At 38.3% G+C, this 10,984-nt stretch overlaps 2 protein-coding genes across 4 annotated transcripts in view; both read right to left on the reverse strand.

The window, feature by feature from the left end:
• Window positions 1–1,370, reverse strand: part of ndufs4 (NADH:ubiquinone oxidoreductase subunit S4) — a 20,476-nt gene extending 19,106 nt beyond the window's left edge. The window contains exon 1 of the mRNA XM_008418096.2: window positions 1,254–1,370. Coding sequence (XP_008416318.1) covers window positions 1,254–1,336 — 83 coding nt within the window. The 5' untranslated portion in view covers window positions 1,337–1,370. The remainder of the gene's footprint in view (window positions 1–1,253) is intronic.
• A 689-nt stretch (window positions 1,371–2,059) lies between these two features.
• Window positions 2,060–10,701, reverse strand: fsta (follistatin a). Of its 3 annotated transcripts, none has more exons than XM_008418098.2 (6): window positions 10,459–10,701; window positions 9,138–9,329; window positions 8,746–8,964; window positions 6,868–7,092; window positions 5,268–5,498; window positions 2,060–3,192 (listed from the first exon to the last, which is right to left on the reverse strand). In XM_008418098.2, exons 1-6 carry the CDS (start codon window positions 10,550–10,552, stop codon window positions 3,104–3,106), a joined length of 1,050 nt encoding a protein of 349 aa, XP_008416320.1. In that variant the 5' UTR covers window positions 10,553–10,701; the 3' UTR covers window positions 2,060–3,103. The 3 variants fall into 3 exon arrangements, with proteins under 3 accessions (XP_008416320.1, XP_008416319.1, XP_008416321.1); XM_008418097.2 differs by having other exon boundaries at window positions 9,132–9,329; XM_008418099.2 differs by having other exon boundaries at window positions 3,099–5,100; window positions 9,132–9,329.
• Window positions 10,702–10,984: the final 283 nt, after the last annotated feature.

A 10,984-nucleotide genomic window follows, 5' to 3' on the forward strand; every position in this document is an offset into this window, starting at 1 on the left:
CACCAGCAAATGAGCAAACCCAAAAAAAAGAAAATAAAAAATTGTATACTTCTACCAAAAAGACTGCAAAGTGCTGTAAAAAAAATCAAAAACTGCTTCAAAAAAACATAGTTCTATGTTTTAACAATGTTTTGTTCTCTGTTTTATGTGGTACGCAACCACATAAGTTTTATAAGTTATATGTCATATTCATGGTAAAATGTGACATATTAAATTATTTAATTATTTTTCCATCACATAGTCCAGGTGTTAAAAAAAAAATAGGGTAGACTATTTACATCTACTTTGTAAAAGATAACTTAAGTCAAGCAAGACAACACGTTTCTTTTTAGACAGATCATAGAATGTCTCTCAGCATTAGTCAAAAATCAAACCAGCCCACAGCCTGTTCACTTTACCGCCTCTGACAAACAACACAAATGTTACTGCTGGCTTGCCAATCGTGAGATAATTATTTTTCTTGAGACAAAATCATGAGACATTCATAATATTACAGTAAAAGAAAACTGTGTCAAACTGCGCAAAATCAGACTAGACCGACATGCCTTACACTAAATGAGTTAAAGCAAATTTTTCAGTGGTTAAAAACTTGGTTCCTAAAATTGATATACAAAAGTATGAATACTGGTGAAGGCCATTTTTAACAAAACAAATGATCATAGCATATATACAGCTTGTTACAACAGGATCTAATGTGATGAGGCAGATAAATATTGAAGATAATGTCCAATGACACGTTCAGTGCCGCTTCAACTTGCTACCTTACTTGACTGTAAGGTTGAATGTTCTGTTGAACTTTGCTATAAAACTGCACTCTGTCCCATAAAGCGCCTCATTAAAAGAAAAGTTCACAATGTCGCGCCGATCATTACGGATGGTATTTTGAGGTACGCAGCAGCAAAGAGTGTTTAATTGCGTTTGCTCCTAAACTGATTTGTAGCTTAGCTTCAGCTAATTAGCTACCTCGCAGTTTGCGAAAGGACATTGACATTTATCTGATACACTAGAAAATGTAAAGACGAAAAGAAGTCGATAAAATATTTTGACATATTACTAGCTCCCAAAAGATAATTATTTTGTTCATCTATGTTTTTTATAAATGATTAGTTGCCAGGGTTTTATTTTAGCTTAGGGCAGACTAGATTGGTCGGCCTGGGAGGTTTTTCCACATCTGAGCTGAAAATTCCATGAATAATCCCAAAAATAGTAAGACAAACGTTTATAAAATCATATGATAATCAATATTAAATTACCTGGCTGGATTCAGTAGGATCCTGGAAGCTACATTGCTGAGAGACAAACGACCTAAACCGAGAAGTGACATTGAGGACGCCATGTTTGTTGTTAACAATTAGGTACGGTAGCCGCGATGGAACAAGTAGAACGAAAGAATATTAAAAAATTACAGAAAAATAATACGTATGGGTACATTTACATAAATTTAACCTTTTTGAAAGATAGTAAAGATAGTTCGTTAACTATATATTTAGATATCTAAAGATATAGTTGAATTAATCTTGGTTAATAATAATAATAATAATAATAATAATAATAATAATAATAATAATAATAATAATAATAATAATAATAATAATAATGTTATAATTTCATTTCAATAATTTCAATACCTGTCACTTCAGATTACATTTCTATGAATGAATAATAGAAAAATAGGAAGTGATTCTACTGTAAAACAAGGTGACATTACTAAATATATTTCTTATCAACACACAATGCTATTTTTTAATTTGTTAACACTGCAGATATGACTGTTAAAACATGAAAAACAATATTTTTGATAAGAAATACTTATGTCTATAATCAGTTTAATAATGGCTTGTAAAAAAGATTCATATTGTTTTGTAATTGTGTTTTATTATGAAAAACAATGAATGCTTTTTTTTCAATTTAGAAATTAAAAATGTGTCAAGTAAAAAACGGAGCAAGAAGTATTCCTTTCATATCATTATCCAAATTGTAACGAAAATATTTAAGTTAACCTTCTAGAAGTTAAACTATTACTTGTTGGTCATATAGAAAAATACAACAAACTCAGAAAAAGTTATAAGGAAAAGATTTTATTGTTTCACTCCTCATATCTGTACAAATACCATCAAACTTTGTATGTACATATGACATTTACATAAAAATACAAAACTATATATTCATAACAGAATTTTGTATTTCTCTAGTGATGTCTGAAAATAAAAACAAATGCAGTCAGAGGGGAAAAACGGAAAAACAAACAAGGTAAAGGAGTCTGGTACAGAGTAGAATACTGCAGAGAAGTAATCCTACTGTCACTCTGTGAGAGCAATACGGAGCACGTTGGCAAGAAGACAGTTCACAAATGTTAATGGCACATTGTTTCCAAAACGATCAAGTATTGTCCAAAATATTGACTATGCTTCAATGTTGTGAGATTACATAAATGCTGTGGAATCATGTTTTCAGGTCAAAAAAGAAATCTAAAGGGCTGAAACCACAATGAAAATATTCTAAGTATGAGAAAAGAAACACAATTGGCTCTCTTTTTTTCTTTTTCATTTCATTCCTGCGCCATTTGCAATGCTCAAACCAGTGAGAGAACCCCTTTGGTCAGTTATGATAGCTGTAAACAAAGAAAAAAAAATGTATGTACATAAAATGATTGATATATATACCCAATAAATAAACACACAGCCTAAACATGCATTTACGTATGTGTGACATAAACATCTGTGATAGAGATTTGACAGAAACAAGCAGGTTTTTTACAGCTCAGGGAATGCAATTTACAGCTTGTAGATGACTTATACTTACATGGTAAAATGACAAATAAATAACACTGTTTTTCTTTGGACAGATATAATTCTTCATGGTAAAAAAGGAAGTAAAATAACAACAACAAAAACGGGAGGGAATATATGGTGATAAATGAAAGCCGGACAATGTAAATGTATAAATTATAAAACACAAAAACAGTATAAATAAACATCTAGCAGACTGAACTATATGTATACTTCCTTTTTTCATTAAAAAATAAATAAGCATACACATAATGTACAGTATGGACATGATTCCTTGTCCTAAGAAAAGTTCCCCCCTCTAATCTGATGGGAGCTTATCCATCCAGTAGAGAAGATAAATGGACATAGGCCTTGTAGTCTGAGTCCCCATCTTCCTCATCCTCCTCCTGGTCTTCTGTAATGGCTAAATGGGAGAATACATGGTAGCTGTTGTATGAATACGGACCACAACAGCGCAGAATATATCAGTGAATGTCAAAAGGTTCACAACAAAACATCTTACACTTTCTTTTTATGTTTGTTAGTTGTTGTTTAAATGGTCACTTTTATGAAAAAGAGTTTGTGTTACTTGGCTGCAAGAATCACCAATTATACAACGTCCATTTATATAACCAAGCACGTCAGTGCCACAGAACGGGGTAAAAAAGGTTGAAAAGGGAATCACAAGGAGGGATATACAGATATAAGGACACTGGGGCTGATGTTCCAGTAGCTCTGTTCTGTTTTTGGCAGAATCCTGAAAAGCAAAAACACATATAACACCAAAAAAAAAGGAGTTTTTCTGCTCTCCAATTCACTTTGCTTTTGTTCTGACTAAGATGGAAGGTCAGGGTGCAAACGTCCAGGGCCGTGGCCAACGCATTAAATGTAATCAACACAGTTCTGAGGTATTTTCTTCTGCTTTTATACATAGATTTACATTTTTGAGAAAAAAAAGAAGAAAAGCACGCAAGCAAGCGCAAAAACGACAATACAAAATAAAAGAAGGGTCCCTCATTATCTTAAAGTGGATGTAAAATATCTGATACATTTTCTTTAATCACAACAGTGCAGACAGTAAAAGCCAGCTAAAAAAAAACAGCTTCTCCTGCTTACAGTAACAAATCACATTTGTAATTAGCTCACAAGGTGATCATAAAGTTGGTCACCAGTCCAATACATACTTTAAATACAACTTAAGAGATTTTTTTCAGGTGAAAGAAACTAAGAAGAAAAAAAAGACATTCCCAAATATTCGGAAACTGGAATGTACGTTAGATATTTCGGGTTTCTGAGTGTCCAAATGGTCTTCTTTTAAGGTTCTTTTTCATGCGACACCAACGTTACTATCACCTTTCGCTTGTTGTGAGCTAATATTTCTAGGGTGTTTGATCGATTACAGCCAAAAGCAATACAAAGAAAAACATCATAAAGAAAGGTTTCTAAGAATCGAGCAGTGCGAGCGTGGAATTTACAAGCTGCAGTAATGTGATCTCTAAGATGAGATACTGCATGAAATTTAAGGCTTCCTGCTTCTGCAGGCGACTAGCATGACTACGACTCTAACTAGGTTTAAGTTTCAGGATATTCCAGAGCTGGCCAAAGGTTTTAGGAGCCCAAAGCAGAATGTGATTTGGGGGCCCACTTACAGCTAAGACCGTTACCCACTGACTGACATGTCACCTCAGATATGAGGTATATTTATGCAATATATTATATGTCAAAACAAATGCATTTGAAAGCGCATGTAATGGTCTTTTAAATGACATCATCATTCAGGTTAAAAGTGAATAAAGTTACAGCATTTTACAACATTAAACTGGGCGGCGTTATGCTCTTCCTTCTGTTTCTCTTTGTCACCCTGTTAATACAACAACTAGAAACTTTAACTGGTTTTGAAACTTGCTGCTGGAACGTAGTTAAATTGGGTGTTATTTCAGTCCCAGATCCAAAGTTCAAACGTCGAAGCAAACTGAGACTCTCTTGAGGGCCTCCTGCTGGCCTGGATGTCCTCAGCAGCAATTCAGTTCCCTTACACCTTGGGCCAGCTCTGGGGTTGCGCCACAGCAAGCAAACTAGGTCTCTTCTAGTGTTTGAGCTTATTCAATAAGATTATCTTTCCTCCCAGGCTTTTAGCGACAACTTACATAGGATTAAATCGTTCAGTCACTTTTCTCTTAAATTGCCTTCCAAAAGGAGTACTTAAAAAATGTGAGAGAAAAAATAAAAAAATCAAGAACACAAGAACAAAAAAATCGGCGACAAAGACAAAAGTCATGCAAGTTCTTCCATTTCCAAGTCCTTTCTGCTTCCTATAGCTGGAGTGATGTAGCTGGTGAGGGAAACATGGGAAGAGTTGGGATGAAGGGACACTTTCAGGAGAGGGTATTTGTTTTGGAAAAAACAAACAGGGAACATTGTCTCTTGCTTGGATGGGGTGGGGGGAGGAGGAGTTTTATTTCTCTTGTTTCATATTTCACTTTTTGTTTTCTTACTTACAGTTGCAAGATCCTGTGTGCTTGACTTCCAGCAACACCCCCATAGAACAAGCAGCCTGCTTCATGGCACATTCGCTGGGATATGTGGTGTTGTCGCTGGCGCACACCGACTCGTCCGTCCTGCTATCCGGACAGGACTCGTTGCAGAGCGAGCAGCGACCCCGGCTCATCCGAGCGTCCCACAGACACTTCTTCCCTGGACTGCACTGGATGTCCTCACATGACTTGGCCTCTGGACAGAGAGAAGAGGAAATCAGCAATTGGGGCGACCTCCAGAAAATTTTGTAACGCATGGTCAGAAGGGGACTATTGAAAATATTGAAGGGTGGTGAGTTCAAAATGAAATCAAAAGCCTCAGCAGAATTTTGGAGGTTTTATTATGCCTTCATCATGAATTTCTGGGTTGCTAGAAGTGAGTGGCCCAAGGGCACTGTCAGAAAATTATCATAGGGGAGGTCAAATGAGGGTCACCAATAACCCTGAGGAAAACACAAAAACAAGTGGCATAGCACAGTTTCAGGAGTTTCACAATACTATTGTTCTGTGTAGGTAGTGAGGGTAGATGGAGCCAGTAGTGACTGACAAAAGAGAGAAAGAAAAAACAAGAAAGATGGAAAGGGAAAGAATAAAAAAGAAACAAAAGAAACAGAGACAGACTAAAAAAAAGTTGTATAAAATACATGATACACCGCGAGAGTGTTTTGAACACAAACTGTCAAGAAAAACTGATTGATAAAGGAAAAGAAAAATATATAGAAAGATCAGTCCTGGGTCAAACCTTGCTTAAGATCAGCAATGTATGACCTGCTGATCTCAAACAAATCTAATTTCAACAATTCAATTGTGAAGATTTTATTTTCTTTTAACACAAAGAACCGAATGAAATGTTCCCAAGTGGAAGTTGCAGTTTTCAATCAAACAGGAAATTAACATTTCAGAATTCTGTGATATTTGACCAGTCAGCAATCAGACATCCAAATAACTTGCCAATTGATTGTTCTTGGCTTATTAAAATAAATGTTGATAAAATAGCATTTATAAAGTGTAGTGGGATGGATTACTGACAAAGTGGCAGTCTTTAAATGGACAATTTACTCTGAATAGTTTTCAAGCAGGAGTAGAAAAATCAGCAGCTTTTCTTGGTTTACTATCAATGGAATAGAAATACAATCCAACCTTATAGGGTAAATAGTTATGAAGGGAACAGAAAATTGCTTCAAATGAGCATTTTCAGAGTGCAAGACTTAGACTGACTGCTATCTGGATAGGAAATGATTTGGTTAAAATCTTGAAGTATGTCTTCATGGCCCCCAGCACTCTTCCTTCCTCCCCTCTCCTCCTCTCTCTCCCTTATGAGATAGTGTTGCCAACATCAGGAAATAATAAGATGTCTATCATTTGTTGAGCAAACACAAGCAACTACCAAACACCCCTCTTTCCCCCCTTCCCTCTGTCTAAGCCCCTCCCAGCTGGAATGTTGGCAGTGAAAATACACAGTTGGAAGAGAATAATGCACTGAAAGCATGTTCAAAGTCAGAGACTGTGGAGGCGCAGTGAGGGTGTTAAATCTCACGCTCTCACATCTCCGGTTGCACACTTACTGATGCATTTTCCGTCATATGCCACACCGATCGACCTGCCCAAGAGACAGGTGGCCTTTCTCAAGTGACAGGCGCTGGCGTAGGTGATCCCGTCGTTCCCACACAGGTAGTGCTGAGACGACGCCACGTCGGGGCAAATCCGATTACACGTCACGCAGTATGCGTTGTTCGTCTGGTCCACGACGCAGGTGGTGGTTCCCGGGCACAGGACACCGAGACAGGTTTCTGCCGTCACAAAGAAAGGAGAAAGATGTTACAGGAGACGAAGAGGAGAGACGGCAGTCATGTCTTTCAGACAGGACTGAACAAAGCGTTGCACAGGGTCTGAAGCAAAGTCTGATTTAGGAACCCAACAGCCACCGCTCCTGCACCAAGCAAATACGTTGACGTGTTTTAGCAACAATGTTAACGCAACGATTTAGCAACGTTTAAGCTGTTTTAGCAAAACAATAAATTTCCTGATATGAAAAGATAGGTCTTTGCTTTAAAATCCTTCACTTAGTTTTAATTGTTTGCTTACATAAACTGCATTTAGTCCATAAGAAAAGATGGCATATGATTTTACTAAGTAATATCTACCATGAGGAGGAAGCTTCTAGTTCTCAGAGAGATGAGAATCACAGTCAGTGGGAATAGAGTATATCAGGTTTTCAGATAATATGGAAAATGACTGAATTAATTATAATATGAGGATCACAAAGATCACATGTTCCCATTTATGAGTGATTATGAAAGCGTCTCCATATAAGGATTACATATGTATTAATGTTTATGATATTGCAACTACATATTTCTGCTTACTGTCCATTTCCCAAGTGGTTGATTGGCAGTGAGGTTCATTGTGCTACTACAAGACTTTTCAATGAAAAAAGTTTTTTTTTTAATAATTCAATTGGTCAATATTTCTATTTCAAATCGTTTATTTATTTAATCCAAATTGACCACATCCTACTAAATTAACTTCTGAAGTGTTTAGTCAGTCAATCAGAGAGGGTTGTCATTGTGAATCTGCTGTTTGTCTATCTTTATGTGTCAGATTGTTGACACAATATGTAAATACTTAGCTTACAAAGCAGAGATTCCCATCCCCAGTCCAGAAGAAAAGATAAGCACCAAACTGTCAGCTACTGACAGCCTGCATGGGAACGACCCCAGCTCAGACGCAGGCACCACAAATGATCAAACTGTTAGAATAAATTACAAATAAATTCTTATTTGAAAAAATAAAGTAATGTTTTCATTATGTTCACATGTAATTTAAATCAATTGGTTTGAAAACTTAAGGATTAAGACAGTCTGCTCTTAACTTCAACCTCAGAATATTTAGGCTAGTTGTATATAAAACTGAGAAAAAACATTCACTCATGAGAGTCATGGTCAGCAGAAGAGTAAAATGCGACTGCTCTTTTGGATGCCTGCCCCCTGCTGGCCTGGCACGTCCTGTAGCGGGTGGCTTAGTTTGGTTGTGCCTTGGTCATGCCAGCACCTCCAAAAACTTTTCAAAAGGGGTGAACATATGGGAGCCCTGATCATTTTGGAAAGTCAGACCAAAGCCGTACAGAGCAGCATAATTTTTATGAAGTTGTCATCACATATAAGCAAAAAAGCAATTACTTATTTATTTTAATATTTCAAATTGGCACGCTACTATGTTCACAACAATTACATGGGCATAAATATATATATATATTTTTTTAGTAAATAAATGTCGCCAATTGCGTCCTCTCCGATCGAAATTCTATTAATCATTTACATTGTAGACTATCTGGCTTGGCGGGAAGCTAGCAAATTTAGCCCCGGCAGGCTTCCCCTTAGTGGCGCCGCTGAGTTAAGCCATTTTTAAACGTGACTTAGAATATGTACATTTGTTTGACTTACTCTTGCATTTTCCTTGGTACTGCACGTCCAGGTCGGGCTGGCCTTTGCATTTCGCCTTCAGGAGTCCGCATTCGTCTTTGTAGGTCTTGCCGTCTGAGCCACACACCGGACCTTTCCAGGTGATGTTGGAGCAGTCTGGAGCGCAGACGCAGCGCGGCTTACCTTTCCTGTTCATCTTGCACCTTTTACCGGGTCCGCAGTCGACATTTTCGCAGCTTTCTAAAAGAAAGAGAAAAAAAAGTTTTTATTAGATTCTGAAGAGGATTTTGGCTGTAAGCTTGAAATAGTTCGACTGCTATAATTTACGCACGCTGGCATGCGCCAATCAGATCGCCTGCGTGCATTTTGTGCTTATTATGAGGGAAAACAAAGGAAAATGAGTGCACCTCCACCTTTGCACGGTATGCAATTAGGAGCTCCGCCATTGAAGATCATCCACCTAAAGAGCGTGCTGTTGGGGACGTCCTCCTCGGTCCAGGACGTCCCCAGTCTCCCGCTCCGACAGCACTCCTCTCGGGTCATCCCAGGCATGTAGAGCACCTGGCACCTCCCGTTCTTCCCCTGCTGCAGCCAGCAGTTTCCAGCTGCAAACGACAATTCATTATTAACTGGAATATCGCACGTTGAGCGCCTAACCACTGACCCAGACGCACCAGACACACACACACGCAGACCGCATTATCCGAGACGCGCCCTCCCTCCTCTTTCGCCCTCCCGGCGGTATTTTGTCTGATTTTTTCTTTTTCCCCTCTTTCTTGCTAGACAGTTAACACTTGCCTATTCCAACTGTGACTGACAGCCCTTACAATGCAGCCACGAACCTCAAAAAAGTGAGAATATTCTTTTGAGGGAGTGGGAGGGGGGGTTCTTTTATTCCCGGAGTCTCCTTGTTGTCACCGGACAGAATCTGGAGCGTCTAGACGGCGAAAACCACAGTCTTTAGGTATATAGGCTGCAACAAGACTGAACACACCGCCTTCTACTTTATCCCAGACATGCATATCCGCCAGACATTGACACGCTCATTGACAAAACACAGATAAACGTAATTCTAAGATTTAAAAAAAAAAAATCCTAAATTGGTTAGTGGCACAGGAAAATAATTTATCCAGGCACAAGATGAACGTTTAAAGCGACGCAGACACGCATGACATTGTGTGTCGGGGGGTTTCTTATATTAAATACAGATTTCTACTCGACTGATTGGAAGCATAAACCCCGCAAATGACAGAAAAATCCGCCCTGTTCTTGCTTTTGTCACAATCCAAAATCTAAATTTGCGATTTGGCGCACAAAGCTGGAAGGGTGTGTGCGGGGAAAAAAAATAAAAAAATAAATACCTCACCCATTAACTCAGACCGAATAGGAATAAGTTTTCTGTATGATAGAGGAAAACACAATGAAGTTCGAACTGTTCACGAAAAATCGTCTTTAAAATGTCTTTGGGTAAATTTGGCACGGACGCCTGCTTCTGTGCGCGCGGAAAGGGCTGCAAAACTTGCCATTTCTCACTTTGAAGTGTCCCACACTATAACACCTGTTTTATATATGCCGAATGCACGCAACCCCTGCAGAAGAAGAAGTTTCAATAATACAGGGGGAAACGAGAACTCTATGAAAAGTTTTCAATAACCCGACAGCCGCGCGTTTTTGCGCATGACAGCAAAGTTTAAAGAGAAAAAAGCAACAGAAAAGGAAATAAAAAGACCTTACCTTGAACTTTTTGATCTTCCATGAGATGGCATAACCATAAGAAGAAGAAGAAAAGAACACCCGGGTGAAGGTGGTGCTGGAGCATCCCAAACATGATGGATGTAGGCAAAGTGAAGCACGTATTTGACACAGGCGAGCGCAAAAGTAATCTGCTTAAGGTGGCAGTGTTGAATAAGTGTCAGTCTGAGAATGCAGCCTCTCTTTTTAAATCTATAAGGGGTCTCGGGTTGACTGTCTCTGGTGGGCGGTCTCCTCTTCTGTGGGGGTGGGGAGATTTTTTCTTTTTTTTTTTTCTTCTTACCAAAGTTCTTTCAATCCCAATCAGGTGACACACAAGTAAACTTTCTCTTCCTGTGATCACCGAAGAACACGGAAATGTGTGTTGGAAAACGGAACAGGCTGGGATCATTGAAGCAGATTTGCGAGGAGACTAAAGATAGCTGAAAAATGTGGCGGCAGATATGGATCGGAATTTTGATGGACTAATGTTTGTGTCAACTTATGCATTTTTACTTATTAATAATTT

The sequence above is a fragment of the Poecilia reticulata genome, linkage group LG9, assembly GCF_000633615.1.
Source record: "Poecilia reticulata strain Guanapo linkage group LG9, Guppy_female_1.0+MT, whole genome shotgun sequence".
In the NCBI taxonomy this organism is placed as follows: domain Eukaryota; kingdom Metazoa; phylum Chordata; class Actinopteri; order Cyprinodontiformes; family Poeciliidae; genus Poecilia; species Poecilia reticulata.